The sequence below is a fragment of the Mercurialis annua genome, linkage group LG4 (assembly GCF_937616625.2).
Source record: "Mercurialis annua linkage group LG4, ddMerAnnu1.2, whole genome shotgun sequence".
In the NCBI taxonomy this organism is placed as follows: Eukaryota; Viridiplantae; Streptophyta; class Magnoliopsida; order Malpighiales; family Euphorbiaceae; genus Mercurialis; species Mercurialis annua.
In genome coordinates, this window is record NC_065573.1 from 4,719,846 (window position 1) to 4,744,041 (window position 24,196).

At 36.0% G+C, this 24,196-nt stretch overlaps 1 protein-coding gene across 1 annotated transcript; it reads right to left on the reverse strand.

Annotated features, from left to right (window-relative positions):
* Nucleotides 1-21,219, reverse strand: LOC126678232 (uncharacterized). The gene is made up of 2 exons (XM_056105482.1): nucleotides 20,562-21,219; nucleotides 1-182 (listed from the first exon to the last, which is right to left on the reverse strand). The coding sequence occupies exons 1-2, from the start codon at nucleotides 21,217-21,219 to the stop codon at nucleotides 1-3; spliced, it is 840 nt and encodes a 279-aa protein (XP_055961457.1).
* Nucleotides 21,220-24,196: the final 2,977 nt, after the last annotated feature.

Here is a 24,196-nt window from a genome sequence, read left to right on the forward strand (position 1 = left end):
TCATGGCGGTGATGGTTCTGCTCCGGCGAGCAGAACCAGTCTGCTCCCGTGAGCAGAATAGCCCTGCTCACCAGAGCAGACACTGCCCTGTTTCTGGGCAGATTCTGCCCAGAACAGGGCAGCCCAGGGGGCTGTTTTGGCAGCCCCCAGCCGCTCGTAGACACGTCGGTTCTTGTTCGGTCCTTCATAAAAGTTGTAGTCGGGGTGCTCGAGAATAAAAGTGAATGATTTGTTCAGCCGTTCGACATTTTTTAGTATGTCGTTCGTCGGCTCAAAGTTGACTAGTTAGTCACTTTAGAAAATTAATTAATTTTAAGGAAAAATTATAAGAAAAATAAAGTGGATAGTCGGAGGTGTAAACTATGAATTATCGGAGTTAAAAAGGATAAAGGCTTCGAAACAGTCCAATTATAAATGGATTAAACGTATTTTATGTTAATAAAATACTGTTTTAAGAGTTAAGTTTGAGTTAAATTTGAGAGAGGTTTCGGAGGTCGTTAGGGGTATATTTCATGTCGGAAATTGTACGTATGGCGTGGGTGCATGTCGGACTAAATCCCGACCAACTCGGTTTCGCCCCACGAGGCAGAATATGCCCTGCACAAGAAGCCAAAGTAGGCTTGCTAGGAAGATTTATGGGCTGCCAATAGCTCTAAAATTTTGCAGGGTAGACAGTTCGAGTATGTTTTCCGATCCCCTACGCATACCGAATCAAGTTCGGACCTAAATGGAAATTGTAGATCGTATTACATAGATTAAATATTAACAATTTAATCGCAGTTTTGATGCTTTAAGATAAGTGAATCTAAAGCTCAAAAATGCAAGAAAAATACTGAATTTGAATTAAATTGAATTAAGGACCCAACTTTGGAAATTTATTGTGAATAATCGAGATGTCAAAACTAGTCGAAGTCTTCACGGAAGTTGTAGATATGAATATGAAGTTTAAGTATGTCGAGTTTGTTTTAGAAAATGATTGTTATACATACTCGGTTTTAAGGCCCAAAGTAGCAGCCCTAGTAGACTATTTGTGCAATCCCATAGTGTTTAAATCGGGGAACCAACTTCCGACTTATTTTCCGACACCTTCGGGTGCGAGTTTTACTCTGAGACCTAAATGAAAGTTTTAGGCGACATTCCGAACTTTAAGAATATCGATTTTGTTTAGGGGTCGGACTATATTAGGTGCGCGTTTTTAATAGGTTAAGTTGGCTAGAAAACCAACTTTTTAGTTAAGTAGTTATAGCTTGAATTTTATTAATTCTTGCTATTCATATATTGCGTAGATCGGATAAGCGACAATCGATAAGGCTCGAGGGGAACGAATCGAGATGTCTTCGTGTTTATTTGAAGAATTTGGATAGCAAGTGGTGAGTACACTTTAAATTACTCGTCAATATTCATAAAGCCGCGTATTTTATTACGAAAGGCTATATGAATATTTATATATTTGAAAGGTTTGTTTTTAAAATGTATACGTATGTATGTTTCGAAAATGATGTTTTATCATATTGTGCTATTTTGACAATAACATAAATAAATGAAAAGAATATATATATGTTTAAACACCGGGGATGGGTAAAGTAATATAATGTAAACCGAACCAAATATAAATAAAAAGAATATAGTACATTCCTATATGTACTATTATGCAAATATTTATAAAGAAACTTAGTATGTTCCTATACGTACTATTAATCATAACAAATACCCATATGTGCGTGTGTTATTAATGTATGTTGTAGAGTGTATTGTGCATGTTATGGTCCATAAAGGATCAATACAATAGAACGAAAAATACAAAATCAACTGGAAACATAAAATGAGAATTGTACTATGGTACACCCAATAATAAGAACTAAGATACGAGGTTGAACTCGGTAGAACTATCCCGGGACCCGTATCTCATCCATTATCGATAATAGTACTCGAGACTCACACGAAATAAAAAGTATGTATACATCGAGAAATTGTACGAAACAAGATCGCGAAGTAATACGGAACAAACACTCCTATGAAATATCAATAGGAATTATATGAATCGACAGTTAAGTTCAAAAGACTTGCAGGGTGCAGAGTCCGAATGCAGACACGAAGGTAACTCGGTTGAACTATCTCGGGACCTGTGTCTGGTGAGTAACTCGGTTGAACTATCTCGGGACTCACAACTTGGGATTAAGTAGTGGCATGAGTAACTCGGTCGAACTATCTCGAGACTGTGCCACATGGTTGAAGGTAACTCGGTTGAACTATCTCGGGACCCAACCATAAGGATCAAGTCACAAGAGACTTGCCAATGATTTAATTCGATCTAGAATCGTGATGATATAACCTAAGATTTAAGATTCAATCGAAAACTATTGCAACAAAATGAGAAAGAAAAATATCAATACTATAATAAGAAATCAAAAATGTCAAATACGTATAAACTATAAGTTTATGAAATAAACAAAGAGTTATAAAGGAAAGTCAACAGGGTATGAAATATGATTTCAAAAGAGTATTTTTTATATATAAAATGGGTTTTCAACGGTTTTAACCCTTTATGTGATATTGCGTGTAATTTTGGTGAACTCACTCAGTTTTATACTGACCCTGTTGCTCCTCCCATTTTTCAGGGATAGCATAATATGATTTGGAGAGTCAATCTTCCGAAGTTCTAATTCTCGGAAGTGATTTGTACAAGAAGTGAAAGAAGGTTTTCATTCTAGCGGTCCGCAGTAGTCTAGATGTTTTTGTCTAGCGCATTTTAACTCTGATATTTTTGTAAAATGGGGTCACATGTATTTTGATATATGAAAAATGATTTGATTTGCGAAAAAATTACACAGGATTTTAGGCTTGCTACGGGTTTCGGAGCTACCACTCCCATTCCCTAACGCCGCTCGCGACTCATAAATTTGGGTCGTGACACATCTGTTGTGTTGTATGAATCAGTTCCCTCAAGAGCTTTCAACATTTCTTCTAGCATATGGACACACTCAAGCGATTGCGTCTTTATCTCAATTTGCATCTTAGAATTATCCAAATCTGGTACTTTAATTGTTTTAATGCCTTGAGTGAAGCATTGAGTTATAGGATGAGCATATGCTAATTGTGTGATCCAAGGTTTGGAAGATTAGCCAATTTGGTCAGGATGTTCAGGTGTTCCCATTTGAAAATTAGGCAGTTCTATAACACCTTTTTCTTTGATCAATTCCAAAAGCTTGCTGATTTATTTTTTAATTTTCGGAATCCCAGAAATTCGCTTCTCAAGATCTTGCACTTTTACCTTAACATCGTCAATGAATTTCTCCATTTCAAAACATTTAAAGTGAATTAAGTATCGGTGTGTGGTGGATTGACTTTTTGGATGACGAGCTACCTTTTACCTTAATAAAATAATTTTAAATTTTTTATTAATGTTGTTTTGTTTGAAAAGAAAGCATGTATAAATGTATGATGTTTAATGACAAGAAATATGCATCAAAAGATAAAATAATTAAAATAATATTGCACATAAGACAAAGACAAAAACAAGAGTTATGCAACATAGAACATGCAAATGTTTGAAATAATTTATAGCTCTGGTTAATATGTGTCTTTCTCTGTGTATGAATAATTATGTACTTGTCGCTCTATATATACGGTAGGCAAATAGGCTGGTCAAAAAGGGTCCCAAATTATTGTGCTTTTATGTTGCTTGAGTTCAGGCAAATAAAAATTCCCATTTGACTTAGAGAAGTCTGGAGAAGATTGGGTGGAGACTTTCACGTACTACTTCAGGCTTCCCATGAAGGTATCGCTACTCGCTCCAGCTATCCTAATGCAAAGTGACAAGCCGAATCTGACTCGTCTAGTGAGTGTGTGAAAGTGAATATGTTATGTAGATAATCAAAGTAATATGAAACAATCATACGCAATTACACAAACAAAATTAAGAATTAACAATAACAAATATCATTAAATCACACAAATCCCTAGTGGAGTCGCCAGCTGTCGCGGGGCCGAAAAAAAAAAGAATTTATAAATGTTAATATATAGCTATATGTAATATCCTTGCGAAAAATTCTTTATAATATCTGTATAGCCTCGCGAACGTGGCTAAAAACTCCTTTGTTAGCTAATCGCTTTTTAATTTCTTTGTTTTCATTTGGAGTCGCCACCAATCTATTGATTGGGATTGGGCAACCTTTGTTTTTACTGGTCTGTGTTTAGGGTTCAGATTTTGCATGTAGGGATAGCAAACGCCTTCCTGGCACACCCATTGCTGGAACTTGTGTTGCGATAATTATTTTATATATTCAATGATTGACTGTATTTTAAAAATATTCACTAATTATTTTTGTTGACATGACTCTGCGTGAAAGTATATTTTATTTTTCAAAAATTACTAAAGTACCTTATCCAAGGTACAATTTGTGAGAATTTTTATTTTATTTTTTAAACGAAAAATGGAATGTAGAATATTGCATTATTTATTTTATTTTATAGAAATAAGATAAATTAATAAATAATAAAAGTATGAGAGTAACAATATGAATAATACATATAAAATAATAATAATAATAATAATAATAATAATAATAATAATAATAATAATAGAGCACTGAAATAAATAAATAACGAAATAGAAACAAGACATAAAGATAAAAGATTAAATAAATAAATAAAGGTTTTGAAAAATTGGACTTGAATCGAAAATTAGAATTCCGACTACCTACGTACCTGTGAAAAGGGATCAAAGTCCACGTAGTTTGATTGGACTTTGAAAATTTGCATTTAGTTTTTAAATCTTATTATTCGAATTTTAACACAATTAATTTGACCAAAATGATTATTAAAAAAGTGGACTTGATCTCAAGTATGACAGGATCAAAGTCAGCGTTGTTCGATTGGGGTTTAAAAATGTAAACTTAATTTTTGAAAAAGTTAAAAAAAGATTAATTTGGGGAAAGAAAAATCTTTATGAGATGAATGAGACTGATCTCGAATTTAATATTGAAAATTAAACAATGAATTAAATTAAAATGTATTGAATAAAAGAAAAATCTAAATAAAATGGACAAATAAGATTTAAAAAGAAAGGTGGACTTGATTTTAGATTTAATCTGAAAAGCCTACGTACCCGCTTGACGTGATCAAAGTCTGCGTAGTTCGAATGGAGTTTTTTTTTTTAAAGATGGCGATTAAATTTAATTTAAATTTGCACACATAACACAAATAATAAATCAAAAAAATTTCACGGAACTATGAATTACAGTAAATATAACATAAGCTTTTTTATTCATAATTTTTATTATTTTTATGAGTTAATTATGTAATATTGTTTTTATAAATATGAATTTAAATTTATAAAGTATAAATTTAAAATTAAATCGGGAATTCCCGGAATAATTTACTCGTATATTAACTTGTGGGCTTTCGTATGTGCTAGGCCCACATTCTCTCGATCTATATCTATATATTATATAATTGAGAGGAGCAACGAAACTCTCTCATTGATTGTCGCCAAATAGAACATTTTCATAGTTTCCACCTTTGTTAAAACACTTTTTCTAATTCTATTTTTTCAATGAGTTTTTAATAAATTTCTTATCTTTAATATTACATTTGATTAATAAAAAAATATGTACATTCTATCCCTTTATTATAGGATTACTACGTTTACAATATGTATATATTTATCCAATACTCTAATTGTATTAGTATACAAACTCTTTTCTGATTCCTATTTTATACAATTTTAATTTTTTTTCAATTCTATTATCATTAATTCACATGAACAAGTAAATTGTTGAGGATTGTGGCTTTTATAGAGTTGATGCTTATTCATTTATATTTTATCGATAATATTTTTATATTTATATGAATGTTTTGTCCATTGTATTTATTAAATTTATGGAGTTGATGACGATATTTTTCTTCGTTTTTGTGCTTTTGTAATATAAGAACAATGAGATCAACAACCAGTTTTTGATTTTTATATCTATTCGTAATCTTTTTTATTTGATTTTGTAAAGTTTAAATATGTATTTTTGCTATTTGTATAATTAAATTGATAATTATTATGCTATCACTTGATTTATTGCTAATTGGTTGGGTATTTATCCAGTAGCTTATTACCATTGAAAAGTTATTTTCAGGTCTGCAGCAATGAAGGAGAAGGCTAGAGGAACAAGTTAGTGTTTATTAAAATTGTTGGTTGGGAATTTAATTAATTAATAGCTAATTGATATTCTTATAATTTACAGAGATAAGCTATATATAAAAGGGGTGTGAATGCTCGTTTCCTCCTCCAAACATAAAGAGCAAGAAGAATTAATCGAGTTATCAAACATTCTCAACTCAAACAATCTTATTTTTTTATCTAAATAATTACATAATAAATTATTTATTTGACTCTTGAAATGTTTTATTATTTTCTATTGAACATTGTTTTTTTCATAATTGAATTTTGATATATATTTTTTGTTTATGAAAAAATACACAATTATAATAACAATATTTTTCATAAATATAAACCAAACTATAATTTTTTAATTTTTTTAATTAAATTTTAAAAAATGATTACATATCGATTTGTTTGAAATTAAGTGTTAAATTGAATTACCAAATGTCTTCAACTGTCACAATTTTTTTAGAAAAATAATTTTATATATTTTTTTTAAAACAATTTATATATGAACCACAATATCACAATAAATTATTTATTTGAATCTTGAGTTTTATTTATAAAATCAAATGTAATGTTAAAAAAAGTCAATAAATTATTGAAAACCATAATACCTAATTAGCATTTTGTTAGAATAAGTAATGCATGCAAATTTGTAATGAAACTGTCACGACCCATTTTAATGAATCAAGACCGGCGCTAGGGTATGGGTAATGTAGTACCAAAACCCGTAGCTAGCCTTCCGATTAACATACAAACACATAAACCTGCAGAAAACCAATGCTCGGAGCAACCGAGACTTCAGCCTAGATCTAGCAGTTATAATATTCAGCTATTAAAATAACATGCTTTCCAATAATAATATTAATTCGGTTTAACATAAATAATTCTGCATAGTAATATAACATGCCCAAGCAATAATAATCCCGTCGGACCAATCCGAAAATAACTAAAATAAAATAAAGACGTCTAGTCAACTACTGCGGTATAAGAATAAAATAGTTGAAAGTTCTAATAAAATAAATGAAACCTCCGAAGAAAAGTAAAAGCGGAGATCACCAGAATCTCTCAGATCATAACCCTGGGAAAAATTGGGAAAACAACGGGGTCAGATATACTGAGATGAGTTTATACCACTATCTACATTTATTAAGTGGAAAACCATTAAAACCGTTTAAACCATTTAATAACAATATTACGAATAATAGTTGGAACCATAATCCACAATTCTAAATAAATAACATAATCCAATAGGTCTGGTCCCGAGAGCTGAACTACACCGAGTTACCACTGACCACACTTATAACAGAGTCCCGAGAGCTGAGCTACACCGAGTTACTCTACTTGGTCCCGAGAGCTATGCTCACACCGAGTTACAACATTACCATAATTATCTTTCCCAGATCATTACCGGTGCGCACGCAGTCCTAATGATGCCCATTAGGTAGCATGTTCCAACTAAAAGCCATAATATAAAAACAGTTCGAAATATAACGTACAGTATATATATTTAATATTAAAATAACAATTTACTTAATAAAGCGGTAAATAGTAAGTACAAACTCACTGCTTGCTAATTCACGTGATAACCGGCAAGCAACTAATCCTGGTTCGCCTCTGGAGCACGAACAATAGACGGGTCTAGACAAATAAAATAATTATTAAAAAACAGACCCTAACTCTAGAGAGTACTAGACAACACATAGGACTAGCACAAATTACACGTCGGAATTAAATAATCCAAAGCAACACAAAAATACCCAAAAGGTAATAAAGTCCAATTAATATAAGTCTATTGAGTTCTCGCTTTAAAATCCAATTTATAAATATTATTTAATAAACTTTAAATAATAATTAATTTTCAAATATTGGGTTAGCCGAGTTATCATTAACTACCAAGCTAACCTCACTTGTCGGGTGACCCAAGTCTAACCCGACTCAAAACATTTATCAATATAAACCCGAGTTTATATTTAGAAAACAATTCAATAAAATAATAATCAATTTTAAAAGCGGAACTTAATAACTTCAATTCCAAGTAACCCAAGTTACATCCCAAAAATCTAACCATTTTAAGTTTATAAAATTTTAGGGGTTAAACTGTACTTTAACCAATTAGGGCTAAACTGTACTTTAGCCAATTGGGGACTAAACTGTACTTTAGCCAATTTGATATCCAAAATCAAATTAATTACCTTTGTTTATAATTTAAAACAAAGTATTAAGTAATCAACCAAAAATCGATTTAATTAAGATATAAAATAAGTTCAGGGGCTAAATTGTAATTTAGCCGATTACATGCCAAATTGGTATACTTATTTAAATAGGATTACCCGAGATGGTGATGACCTACACGAAGTTTAACCTTAAGGATTAATTTGGTTTAAGTAAAAGACTTTGGTGATCAATATGGTTATTTGACCATCCCTTCCATTTAAACCAAACATCAATCCCCGCCAACATGAACAATCCAGTAATCAAATTCTCAAACCCGATCTTAATGTTTCATTACCAAAATCAATCAACCTATTCCTAAAGACAATAAATCACCAATGTAATCAACTAGTAAAGCCATGAACCTTAGAAACTTAGAACTAAAACAACACAGTAATTGATTATCAACGAAACAGAGAATCGTTAAAATGATGGGTACGAAACGATGGATTCAATCCACAACCGAAAGCTTAAATACCAATAACTAACATCCCATGATTCATAGTCATGATTATAGCAAAATAAAGCCAAAGGAAAGATGGAAATATTCGGCAGAATCATTCATCTTGGCATGAAACAGTATATATAACATTAAAGCGATAACCGTACGGCGATTGAAACGAAATCGATAGCGTACCGTTCAACGAAATCAAGGTTGGGAATCGTAGGTATGTGATTCTAGAACGTCTGAGATCAAACGGTATTGATTTCGATCTAGAAACGAATTAGAACGATCAAAATTACGTAATGCCGTTCAATCGTAAAAACTGGATTCAAATGAAATAAGAAGCTTACCGGATCAGCAAGGTTTGAGGGGAGAGTTCAGCAACAATTCTCAGTGAAAATGAATGTTAAAGGTGGCTAGGGTTTGCTTGTAGTGTGGAGAATAGATTAGGTTTAAAAGTTACGTATTTAAGGGGTCAAAATATAGAGAGAACAATGTCTGAAATGCCCTACTCGCAAGGGTCCTGCTGGTCTCGAACGAGACCAGCAAAACTGTTGCATTCTTGTTCGAGAATGCTGATTCTCGAACGAGACTTAGCTTAAAATGCTGAGGTCTCGTTCGAGAATCACAATTCTCGAACGAGAATTCCCATTTTTGGGTCAGGTCTCTTTCGAGACCTGATTCACATGTGGTGGTTCAACCATTTTGGTTGAACCACCAAAATAAAAAGGACTACACCAATTTCTGAAATTTTAACCGGACCAAAAATTTACTACGAATCGAACCGCCCCCCCGAAAAATTTAATTTATTACCGAAAACACATTTAGAAAATTTAAAAAAAATTCCGGGATATTACATTCTCCCCAACTAATTATAAATTCGTCCTCGAATTCAACACGATAACAATTAACACCGGAATGACACGTACCCAAGTAAAAATCATAAAAATTACAGAAAATCAAGATATCGTACCTCACGGAAAAAGAAAAGAATTGCGATTCCGCATATCCGACTCGGTTTCCCAAGTTCACTCCTCTACAGAATGATTGCGCCAGAGAACTTTGACCATCGAAATCTCCTTGTTCCGCAACTTACGCACTTGCGTATCCACAATCTCAACTGGCTGTTCCTCATAGGAGAGCTCCTGGTCAATCTCAACACTCTGAGGCACAATCACGTGCAAAGGATCAGAAATACAATTTCTCAACATAGAAACATGAAACACAGGATGTACTAAAGACATGTGTGGCGGCAGAACCAGACGATAAGCCACAGCTCCAATCATCTCTGAAATCTCATAAGGACCAATATACCTCGGTGCCAACTTTCCCTTGACACCAAAACGAACCACGCCTTTCATTGGCGAAACCCGAAGAAACACGAAATCACCAACATGAAACTCAATGTCTTTCCTCTTCGGATCAGCATAACTCTTATGCCGACTAAAAGCAGTCTCTAACCTCCGTTTGATCAATGGTACCTTCTCTGAGGTAATCTGAATAATCTCCGCTCCCGAGAGTTTACGCTCTCTAACCTCCTCCCAACAGATAGGAGATCTACACTTGCGCCCGTACAAAGCCTCATACGGCGCCATCTCGATACTCGCGTGGTAACTGTTGTTGTAAGAAAACTCAATCAACAGCAGATGAGTATCCCAGCTATCCTGAAAATCGAGAACACACATCCTGAGCATATCCTCCAACGTCTGAATAGTCCTCTCAGACTGACCGTCAGTCTGAGGATGAAAAGCTGTACTGAAATCCAACCGAGAACCCAAGGATTCCTGTAACGCTTTCCAGAACCTCGAAGTAAACACAGAACCTCTGTCTGAAATAATAGAAACCGGAACACCATGCAAACTGACAATTATGTTGATGTACAACTGAGCCAACCTCGAAGCAGTATACGAAACCTTAATCGGAAGGAAAGGAGCTGACTTGGTCATACGGTCAACTATCACCCAGATGGAATCGTACGCCTGTCGAGTATGTGGTAAACCAACCACAAAATCCATAGCAATCCGCTCCCACTTCCACTCTGGAATAGGTAGTGGCTGCAGATAGCCAAAAGGTCTCTGATGCTACAACTTCACCTGCTGCAAGTCAGACACTTAAAAACATACTCAGCGACATCCTTCTTCATCCCGCTCCACCAGTAGGTACCCTTAAGATCATGGTACATCTTAGTAGAACCCGGATGAACACTATAAGCAGACTTGTGCGCTGCCTCCAGAATCTGGTCCCTCAAACCATCTGAATCCGGAACACACAATCTCGAACCATGTCTCAGAACACCATCCACAAAAATTAACTCAGAATTACCGTCCTGCCGAACCTCCTCAATAATTCGTTTCAACTGTGGATCCTTAGCTTGTAAAGCTTTGATCCGATCAATCAAAACGGGTTGCACTTGTAACTGTGCTGACAAACAACCATCCTGAGAAACCTGAAAACCATAGCCTGAAGCTATCAAACTGTGCCACTCTCTAACCATGGGTCTACGCCCAATCTCAGAAATATGAGCCAGACTGCCCGAAGACTTGCGACTCAACGCATCGACTACCACATTAGCCTTACCAGGATGGTACTGAATAGTACAGTCGTAGTCTTTCAGCAATTCTAGCCACCTCCTCTGTCTCAAGTTCAATTCTATCTGATCAAAGATATACTTCAGACTCTTATGATTAGTGAAAATCTCACAAGTAGCACCATACAAATAAATTCTCCAGATTTTCAGAGCAAAAACCACAGCTGCCAACTCTAAATCATGAGTAGGGTAATTCACCTCATGCTTCTTCAACTGTCTGGAAGCATAGGCAATCACCTGTCCATGTTGCATCAGAACGCAACCCAAACCAATCCGAGACACATCACAATACACTGTGAAACCATCAATTCCAGAAGGCAATGCCAAAACCGGAGTTGTAGTCAAAATCTCCTTGAGCTTCTCAAAGCTCGACTCGCACTTGTCAGTCCACTCAAACTTAACACCCTTCTGTGTCAGTTTAGTCAACGGTGCAGATATTCTGGAGAAATCTTTCACGAACCGACAATAATAGCCAGCTAAACCAAGAAAACTTCTGATCTCGGTAACTGACCTCGGCCTCTGCCAATCCATAACCGCCTCAATCTTCTTCGCATCAACCTTGATCCCATCTTTCGACACCACGTGTCCTAGAAAGGTAACCTGATCCAACCAGAACTCACATTTTGAGAACTTAGCATACAACTGATGCTCACGCAACGTCTGAAGTATAGTCCTCAAATGGTAAGCATGCTCCTCCTCGCTCCGAGAATAGATCAAAATGTCATCAATGAAAATGATAACGAATTGATCTAAAAACGGCTTAAACACTCTGTTCATCATATCCATAAACCCTACTGGTGCGTTTGTCAGACCAAAGGACATAACCAGAAACTCAAAATGTCCATAACGAGTCCGAAAAGCAGTCTTAGGCACATCTTCATCACGGATCCGAAGCTGATGATACCCAGACCTCAAATCAATATTGGAAAAGCACTTCGCACCCTGCAACTGGTCAAACAAATCATCGATGCGAGGAAGAGGATATTTGTTCTTGACAGTAGCCTTGTTCAACTGTCTGTAGTCGATACACAATCGAAAGGAACCGTCTTTCTTTTTCACAAACAGAACTCGAGCACCCCACGGAGAAGTACTCGGTCTGATAAACCCGCTATCCAACAACTCTTGTAACTGGTCCTTCAACTCCTTCAGCTCTGCAGGAGCCATCCGATACGGCGGTATCGAAATCGGAGTTGTACCAGAAACCACATCAATGCAAAACTCGATATCACGATCATGTGGTAATCCAGACAATTCCTCTGGAAACATATCAGTGAACTCATTCACTATCGGAACACTATGCATATCACCACTATCAGCCTCCAAATCACGAACCACAGCAAGAAAACCCTGGCAACCCTTGCCTAACATCCGCTTCTACTTGATGGCGGAAATTAGATTCTTAGGTGTCTCCGCCTTCTCTCCCTGATAGGAAAAAGGTAGATCACCTGGAATCCTGAACTCGACTGACTTCCCTCGACAGTCAATAGAAGCATAATGGCGCGACAGCCAATCTATTCCCAAGATAACATCAAAAGAAAGAACGTCAAGCACAATAAAATCTGCACATAACTCTCTACCCTGAATAACCACTGGACAAGAAGGATAAACGACGTCCACTACTACACCTTCAGACATAGGTGTAGACACAGCTAGAGATTCACTCCAAACATATGGTGCCATACCCAATTTCCCCGCAAAACATGTAGACACAAACGAATGGGTTGCACCCGCATCAAATAATACCAAAGCATCAGTAAAAGAAATCGGAATGGTACCTTGCACCATAGCGTTTGATGCACGCGCATCCTGAGGAGTAAGTGCGAACACTCTGGCCTGACCCTGCGGCTGCTGCTGCGAACTCTGCCCAGTACTATAACTGTTGGAACCTCTGCCGCCGTTACCACGGCCTCCAAAACCTGTACCACTAGAACCACGGCCACGCTAGCCACCAAAAGATGCTGCAGGTTGGGAATACCCTACAGACTGTGTAAACGCAGGTCTCTGCTGCTGATAAGATGACTGCGCCGCACTGGAGTTAGACATCTGCTGCCCAGATGTCGGACACTCCCTGGAAAAATGACCCGGATGGCCACAAGAGAAACAACCTCCAGGAGCTAACTGACACTGACCATAGTGCCTGCGTTTGCAATTCTGGCAGAACGGAATGTTCGATCCACCATTGTACCCGCGTCCTGAACCACGGTTACTCCCACTGCTACTAGAACTGTACGGAGCACTCCTAGCACTATGCCTCCCTTTGTTGTGAGTACAGCGACTCCCCTTATTGGCCTGAGAAGAGCCACTATAGTAGTTCCCACTACCGTGTTGCGCTGAGGCCTGTTGCCCCCACTAGGAAGATCACTCTTTCCCTTCTGATTCTGGAAAGGGTCAGAGATCGTCCCAAACTGAATCAACGAATTCTCCATCCGTCGAGCACTATCCACTACCCGAGCAAACTCCATGTCTGCCCCTATCAGCAAAGGAAGAAATTCCGAGCCTAAACCCCTTATATAGCGGTCGTTCACTCGCCCACGATCACCCTGTAGATCTGTAGCAAACCTCCCCAAACGGACAAATTTTGTAGTGTAGTCTGTCACTGATCTATCCCCTTTCTTCAAACTTAGCAGCTTCTCTCTGAAATTCTCAGTAACGGAGAAAGGTAGATAGTAACCTCTGAACCTGGTCACAAAATCAGCCTAAGACAATGTATCCATCTCTGGCATGATGTTATCGCGGAACCAGTCCTTAGCTGGACCCTTCACCGACATCTCCACAAGCATCACTGATTGACGATCAGTAGCTTGAATCCTCTGACTGTTGTACTCAAACTCTTCCAAAAAGTCAAGAGCATCCCCAGTACCATCAAAAGAAGTCGGATTCAACTTCGTGCAGGTCATCACCATCTCTCTATCTGCCGGTATGTGACCGACACCAGCAAGTCCACCCATACCAGCTACAGCACCAGCCTGAGATTGTTGTTGCTGTGCTAACTGACCCAGTACAGTACACTGATTCTGCAGAAGAGCCTGGTTGTTCTGCATTTCGACAATCCCAGCTAAGAAAGTAGTGAAGTCGAACGCCTGCATATTCGGTGCCTGTTGCACCCCCGGTGCCTGCTGCACATTCGGTGCCTGAACACCTGCTGCACCACGTCCTCTAGCTCCACCTCTACAACCACCAGCTCCTCTGCCTCTACCTCTACCTCTGCCAGCACCTCTACCTCTACCACGTCCAGCATTGGCCGGAACTGGTGGTACGTTCTGATCGACTTTCATGGAAATCGCATCATCAGCCACAGCTTCTTGCTCTGCCGCAGCACGAGCACGAGTACGAACAACGTTGTCCATATCCTAAGGATTGAACAAAAGCAATTTAAATAACACATAATTCATACCCAAGTATGAAACAAAACAAGTAACAATTAGGATTTCCCGAGAAATCAACAGCAACAAAATATTCACCCAAGTGAAATAGAATTAACAATTAACAGCATCAAATCAACATATAATGACTGACTTGACGCAATCCTATTGGTGTAGGCAGAATATTTCAAAAACCAAAAGATGACGTTTTTAAAGACATGACAGAAACCTATATCCGCAGTAGTTCCTAAGACACAACCTTACTTAACAGAGTAAACACATAGCAAGCAAATGGCCTTGGTTTGAAACCAAAGCTCTGATACCAAGTTTGTCACGACTCATTTTCATGAATCAAGACCGGCGCTAGGGTATGGGTCATGTAGTACCAAAACCCGTAGCTAGCCTTTCGATTAACATACAAACACATAAACCTGCAGAAAACCAATGCTCGGGGCAACCGACACTTCAGCCTAGATCTAGCAGTTATAATATTCAGCTATTAAAATAACATGATTTCCAATAATAATATTAATTCAGTTTAACATAAATAATTCTGAATAGTAATATAACATGCCCAAGCAATAATAATCCCGTCGGACCAATCCGACAACAACTAAAATAAAATAAAGACGTCTAGTCAACTAATGCGGTCTAAGAATAAAATAGTTGATAGTTCAAATAAAATAAATGGAACCTCCGAAGAAAAGTAAAAGCGGAGATCACCAGACTCTCTCAGATCTTAACCCTAGGAAAAATTGGGAAAATAACGGGGTCAGATATACTGAGATGGGTTTATACCACTATCTACATTTATTAAGTGGAAAACCTTTAAAACCGTTTAAAATATTTAATAACGATATTACGAATAATAGTTGGAACCCTAATCCACAATTCTAAATAAATAACATAATCCAATAGGTCTGGTCCCGAGAGCTGAGCTACACCGAGTTACCACTGACCACACTTATACCAGAGTTCCGAGAGCTGAGCTACACCGAGTTACTCTACTTGGTCCCGAGAGCTATGCTCACACCGAGTTACCACATTACCATAATTACCTTTCCCAGATCATTATTGGTGCGCACGCAGTCCTAATGATGCCCATTAGGTAGCATGTTCCAACTAAGAGCCATAATATAAAAACAGTTCGAAATATACGTACAGTATATATATTTAATATTAAAATAACAATTTACTTAATAAAGCGGTAAATAGTAAGTACAAACTCATTGCTTGCTAATCCACGTGATAACCGGCAAGCAACTAATCCTGGTTCGCCTCTGGAGCACGAACAATAGACGGGTCTAGACAAATAAAATAATTATTAAAAACAGACCCTAACTCTAGAGAGTACTAGACAACACATAGGACTAGCACAAATTACACGTCGGAATTAAATAATCCAAAGCAACACAAAAATACCCAAAAGGTAATAAAGTCCAATTAATTTAAGTCTATTGAGTTCTCGCTTTAAAATCCAATTTATAAATATTATTTAATAAACTTTAAATAATAATTAATTTTCAAATAGTGGGTTAGCCGAGTTATCATTAACTACCAAGCTAACCTCACTTGTCGGGTGACCCAAGTCTAACCCGACTCAAAACATTTATCAATATAAACCCGAGTTTATATTTAGAAAACAATTCAATAAAATAATAATCCATTTTAAAAGCGGAACTTAATAACTTCAATTCCAAGTAACCCAAGTTACATCCCAAAAATCTAACAATTTTAAGTTTATAAAATTTTAGGGGTTAAACTGTACTTTAACCAATTAGGGGCTAAACTGTACTTTAGCCAATTAGGGACTAAACTGTACTTTAGCCAATTTGATATCCAAAATCAAATTAATTACCTTTGTTTATAATTTAAAACAAAGTATTAAGTAATCAACCAAAAATCGATTTAATTAAGATATAAAATAAGTTCAGGGGCTAAATTGTAATTTAGCCGATTACATGCCAAATTGGTATACTTATTTGAATAGGATTACCCGAGCTGGTGATGACCTACACGAAGTTTAACCTTAAAGATTAATTTGGTTTAAGTAAAAGACTTTGGTGATCAATATGGTTATTTGACCATCCCTTCCATTTAAACCAAACATCAATCCCCGCCAACATGAACAATCCAGTAATCAAATTCTCAAACCCGATCTTAATGTTTCATTACCAAAATCAACCAACCTATTCCTAAAGACAATAAATCACTAATGTAATCAACAAGTAAAGCCATGACCTTAGAAACTTAGAACTAAAACAACACAGTAATTGATTATCAACGAAACCGAGAATCGTTAAAATGATGGGTACGAAACAATGGATTCAATCCACAGCCGAAAGGTTAAATACCAATAACTAACATCCCATGATTCATAGTCATGATTATAGCAAAATAAAGCCAAAGGAAAGATGGAAATATTCGGCAGAATAATTCATCTTGGCATGAAACAGTATATATAACGTTAAAGCGATAACTGTACGGCGATTGAAACAAAATCGATAGCGTACCGTTCCACGAAATCAAGGTTGGGAATCGTAGGTATGTGAGTCTAGAACGTCTGAGATCAAACGGTATTGATTTCGATCTAGAAACGAATTAGAACGATCAAAATTACGTAATGCCGTTCAATCTTAAAAACTGGATTCAAATGAAATAAGAAGCTTACCGGATCAGCAAGGTTTGAGGGGAGAGTTCAGCAACAATTCTTAGTGAAAATGAATGTTAAAGGTGACTAGGGTTTGCTTGTAGTGTGGAGAATAGATTAGGTTTAAAAGTTACGTATTTAAGGGGTCGGAATATAGAGAGAACAATGTCCGAAATCCCCTCCTAGCAAGGGTCCTGCTGGTCTCGAACGAGACCAGCAAAACTGTTGCATTCTTGTTCGAGAATGCTGATTCTCGAACGAGACTCAGCTTAAAATGCTGAGGTCTCGTTCGAGAATCACAATTCTCGAACGAGAATTCCCATTTTTGGGTCAGGTTTTCTTTCAAGACCTGATTCACATGTGGTGGTTCAACCATTTTGGTTGAACCACCAAAATAAAAAGGACTACACCAATATCTGAAATTTTAATCGGTTTAAAAATTTACTACGAATCGAACTGCCCACTGAAAAATTTAATTTATTATCGAAAACACATTTAGAAAATTTAAAAAAAAAATCGGGATATTACAGAAACGTAATGAAAGTATGGAAAAAAGAAAATTAAATTACAACAAAATAAATATTTTAATATTGTCACGACCCGATTTCCGCCTAGAAACTCGTGCCGAGACCGGCGTTAGGGAATGGGAATGATTGTTCCGAAACCCGTAGCAAGCCTAGAAAAAACAGTAAAAACTTTTCGCGTTTTGAAAACATAAAAGGTCTCAATCTCTTTTTGCAAGTATTTGAAAACCTTCAGACAAACGTGTAATCAAAACCATGCAATTGCATTTCTGGACTCAGGGTAATACGTGTACACTGCACACACATCTTGACACAACCCTGTCCAGAAACAATGCCAGCGGTGCAAACCAGTTATCTCATTAGATAACCGGTTTAAGCATGCCAAATAATTAATCACAAAGCTTTTGTCAAAACCAGGTTTCTTATAAACAACTGGCAAAAGCCCTTTTTATAAAAACATGCTTTTGTCCCAAAATGATACTGACAGTAGTTTCATATCAGAGTTTAAACGTTTACAATTGAACTATTGTTCGGAGCTAGAACTACTCTGCAGCTCTAGAATGACCTTTATTTAGTTACAACTTCCGGAGAAAGAATTGGAAGTCTTGTCACGTCAAAATATCATTTACCTGTGAAAAGGGAAATCAACGGGGGTCAAATATGAGTGAATTCACATAGTTACTCAGGCATATTAATAAAAGCAGAAATCGCATGTAAACGCACTTTGTGCAGCCAAATAACCGATCCAAATGAAACCCTAAGACAAACCCCATTTGGTTAACTAGGTACCACAGTTAATGCTCTCTTGTTTAACACATGATGAAATGTGAACTCATGTCACACAATCATCTTATCTCTGTGTAAGGTTTGTTGGGCCGTAAATTGAATTACTGGCTTCCCTGCATAACATGTTAGGTCTAGGCCGCTTTGCAAGCATCTGGCCAAAGAACCCAACTAGTATGCAATGCAATGGTTTATTAATACCGGTGATCACACTGTCCTATTGTTTCCCAATAGATAGCACGTTCCAGTGGATATATATATTGGTTTCAAATCGACTCTATGCAATGCAATCTCAAATACATTTTTAGTTGTAAATGTTTTGACATCAATATTCAAAAGTAAATATGCGAACTCACAAAACCGTTATCCACAAACAGTTCTCGATCACCCTCTACTCTCCTGGTCCGGTATCTTGCTTGCTCGTCGGATCTAGTTAGAAAACAATTGTTAAACACAATCGAAATATGATTTCAAACTCTAAAGAATAAACTATATTGACATTACTAGATATATAACATATCTAGTCTATACTCATTCTTGATCTTAACTCATAGTCCTCTAACTATTAATCATTTTGATTAATAGAGAACCTAATTAAAACGTTTCTAAGTTTTAATTAATCAAACTCCCTTAATTGTCCAAGTTCTTTTAATCCTTTAAACGTCCAGGTTTAAGGTTTAAAGTCCATTTAAATCATCCATAGTTCGACAATTACTTGCGTCGAAAGTTAGGGCAAAAAGCCCCAAAACACTCCCCCATTCGAGCCATGGCAGCACGATCGTGCAACCTTGTGCACGGTCGTGCTGCCTGGTGCACGTTCGTGCACCTTGGGTGCATGTTCGTGCACCCAGGCTAGTGCACGTTCGTGCACAGCCCCGGGAAACGCGATTTCCCGGGCTTTCCGACGTGCTTAAACGTCCAAATTTTGATCCTAACACATATACAAACACCAATCTATCCATTTTTCTTATCGGAACGTAAAATCATTACGTAGACGTTCGATTCGATACGGTAACCGTTATATATTCGAATATAATCCATTTTTTTTATATAACCAAATTCAAAATAACGGTTATTACTTCGATTAATAACGGATTACCGAAGAAATTTGAGTTAGAAACGAGAAATCGGATCGAAATTGTCGAACCTACCGTCGCGTGCCGTCGTCGCCGTTTCTCTTTATTCAAAAACCTAAGTTTTTGATTTTCTGCAGCTTATGAACATTTCAAATGAAATGTTTATATATATAGTTTGGTTAAATTCCAAACTAGACCCTAGGTATTCACGCGTTACTTTAACCCAAATTCTTAAATATTCGTCTATAACTAAAACGGACAACGAACTCTAAATTTTATGAAATTTTAACCATGAATTCCATAATTCGTAATTAGAGTAAAAACGTAATTTTTACTCTCACGGGACTTATATTTTATCTTTAATAAATTATTAAAGATTTATTAGGGCTAAATTAGACCCACTTAATAAAATTTCTATCTCCAAATTCTATAAAATTTTAGGGGTAACTTTCTAAAAATATTTCGTGAAGATTGACTCCAAAAATATTCACACGGGACTTATAAATTATCCTATTTTAATTTATAAGCATTTCTTAATTCCTGTTAGTTAAAATATAAATATCCAAATTTTATATTTTAACTTATATAATTATTTTATATTTCCGGAGATACTATAAATTAAATTTATCCTTAAATTTAATCTACGTTCTCCCGGTCCTATAAATTATTCCTTACGTGGAATAATTTAATCCTTAAATTATACGGGGTATTACATTCTCCCCACCTTATTAAAATTCGTCCTCGAATTTCAATAAGAACTACGTACCTTGTAGAAACAGGTAAGGATATCGCTGACGCATATCCGCCTCCGTCTCCCACGTACATTCCTCCACAGAGTGATTTCTCCACAGCACTTTCACCATAGGAATCTCCTTAGTACGAAGTTTCCGCAGTTGAGTATCTACTATCTCAACAGGCTGCTCCTCGTAAGAAAGTTCCCCGTTAACCTCCACAGCTTGTGGTTGAATCACATGAGAAGGATCTGCGATATACTTTCGCAGCATCGATATGTGAAACACCGGATGAACTTGTGACATATCTAGCGGTAGATCTAATTTATATGCTACCGCTCCGATGCGCTCTATAATCTCGTATGGTCCCACATACTTTGGAGATAACTTGCCCCTCTTTCCAAAACGAATAACACTCTTCATTGGTGATACTTTCAGAAAGACATAGTCACCAACTTGAAACTCTATCTCTTTTTTTTTTGGATCCGCATAACTTTTCTGGCGACTGAAAGTAGTTTCCAATCGCTGCTTAATTAATGGTACCTTCTCTGAGATAATTTGAATAATATCTACTCCTGTTAATTTTCTTTCTCTAACTTCCTCCCAACAGATAGGAGATCGACACATACGACCGTATAGTGCCTCATATGGAGCCATTTCGATATTGGTGTAATTTCCTGAGGTGGATGTCATTTTACATCAATGAATGAGTGCACCTCAGAACCGTGTATGAATTTGAGAAAAAGTGGTAATTCGTGCATAAAAATTAGAAAATTTAAACTGCGTGATTTAAAATGAGAAAACGTGTAAAGTTTACGGTTTTTTTTACATTAACCCATAAAACAATCATTTCTATAATATAAGAATATATATTTATTTTATTTTATCTTTATTTTACTTGTAAATCATAATTTATTTTATATTTATTGCATAAATTTTTTAATAACATATATTTTTTAAAATTGAAAGTTAATTTAATTTCGCGCAGATGCGCGGGTTTACGAATTGTAATTAATGAATATTCTCCTAATGACTTAAACTAAGCCGATGAACTTGCAAATAAGAAATCCCAATGGGTTAGGAATATACTGAACTAAAAGATTAACCTAATTTTTCATACCCATACTCTGCTCTTTCTCACGCTGCAAGCCTCCTTTTCCATTTTCTTTTGATTTTCTTTTCCTTTCTATTGCATGTTTCACATACTCTAGTCAACCAAATAAACATCAACCTGAGTTCCTCTACTACTGAATCAACGGTTTTTAAGTGAGTTTTGTGCGAGTTAATTGATTTTACTAAAATTAGAGTTCTTGAATATTTTGGGGGCTTTTGATTCTGACTTTGATGCAATCGTAGGTGGGTTTACTATTGTTTTATACAAACCGAAGAGAGCTCTAGGAAGCAGTTAAGGTTTCAGGGTATCTACCATGATCTTTCTTTTCATTTATTATCCCTTTTAATTTCTGTTTTTTTTCTACTACTTATTTGAACCTTTTTTTTATTTGTTATACAAGGTTATGGGTTCTAATGACTAATGAAGTTAGTTAATCCAACGGATGACGACAGACTCGACCATAAGGGATCTGAATACTCGGGCGGATTTCTCCGAATTCAATCGAGCCGAATATAGTGAAGGAGGTAAAGCTTTCTTTTATTTGTTGTTGGTTATGAATGTTTTGGATTGAAATTTTTTATTTCTCCAGGTTGAAAAAGGAATAAAATAAGTTGCCGAGAAATATAACGGGGAAAGCTAAAAGAAGAGAGCAAAATGAATCATTGATCTGTGTTTTTTTGTTTCCATTTTTATGTGTTCCTGATTGTGGTTTGTGTTTTTTGCTGATTATCAATTATGGGTTTCGAGGTTTGCACCGATTAAACGAACCAGAACTATGATTGCGGCTTAACTTAGCAATTTCAGTATATTTCGGGTTTCATAGTTAAGTCACTAATAAAAGGAAATCATATACATGTTAAATAATGAACTGATGAGAGAAAAATAAGGTGAGATATGTTAAATATGTTTGTTTGCTAATATGATATGTTAACTTAGAGATGTGTATCCACTCATCTGTTTTGTTACCTTAGAATGGATTAATAGAACATAAATACAGTATTAAAGTGCAACTGAACATAAACATTAAAATGTAACTAAACATAATAGGGAAATAAACAAGGCCACATAGTATGAACAGAAAAGTAAAACATAAACACGACTCGAACAAAAATTGCAGATATGAAGTGAGAATGTACCCTTGCCGTTTAATTTTTCCTCTATCTTTGGTATTATATGGGTGATTTAATCCTTCTTAAGGTGTGTATGTATTTTGATATTCTCTTTTCTTTTGTATATCCTCACAACAGTTTTCTCAACTCTCTTTTTGTGTCTCTCCGTCGTCTGTTTTCTGCTATTTGTAGTGTAACTACTCTCTTTATTTTTCTACACTTTTTGATTGTAACTTCCACTATTCTCATATGCATTTGTCTATATTTTCCCTTCTTTTCTCCTCTCTTCTTTTCTGATCCTTTTTGCTATTGGGTGGCCTACTTTTATAGAGAAAATGCTGGATTTTGATTGGTTGATGTTGGGGTTACTATGGTTAGTTTCTGATTCTAGTTTGTTTCTTGGTTTTTAGGTTTATGCACCTGATTTCTCACTTGCAATAGGAATGGAGAAGGGCCATGAGAGAAAAGTTAGAGCTCCTGAGCAAGGGAAGCAGGCCCATCCAGGCCTTATCTATTAAAAAAAGGCTGAAGAAAACTGGCTCATCCGGACCAGAAAAAAGTTATATTTATACAAATGAGTTTATTGTATAGATAATTAATTATTTTATTTTATTTATTTTGTAAAATATTAATTTAATGTGTAATGTGTTCTCATTATGGTAAATTTATCAATGTGTTTTCATTTAATTTTTACCTCTAAATTCACCTTTAAATTTTGTTAAGTGGATGAATTATTTTTAAAAGAAATTTAGATTTACTACGTTATAAAGTGAAGTTGATCAATCGAATGATAAATGGATTGCGAAAATGATAGATGATAAAAAAATCATTCTCTGTATCTGATATTGGTAATATTAAGCGTATAAACACTTGAATGCTTCTTATTATTATTTAATTTTTTTATGTTTGTCCGAACGAAATTGGGTACCGACAGCTGCCCCTTTTTCACACTTTTCTTGGAAATGTGTGCAAAATAAAAGTTAGTAATTTCGGATGGGCATTTGAGATAGTATTGATTCGAAGCGGATGACCCTGTTCGAGGTAGTCGAACATAATGTGAATTTGTTATGATTTTATTATAAATGGTCGGATTCGATGAATGAGTTTGATATGACAACAAGAAAAATAAATGAGCTGGCTCGACCCACAAATGGGTTCGATTTAACACTAAGAAAAGGAAATGACCTGGCTCGACCAGGCTCGACCCAAAAGGGTTCGATTTAACAGCAAGGAAAGTAAATAACCTGGCTTGACCAGGCTCGACCCACAATGGGTTCGATTTAACAGCAAGAAAAGTGAATGACCTGCCTCAACAAGGCTCGACCCAGAATAGGTCGATTTAATAGTAACAAAGGAAATGACCTGACTAGACCAGGCTTGAACCAAAAGGGTTCGATTTAACATCAAGGAAAGTAAATTACCTGGCTCGACCAGGCTCGACCAAAAA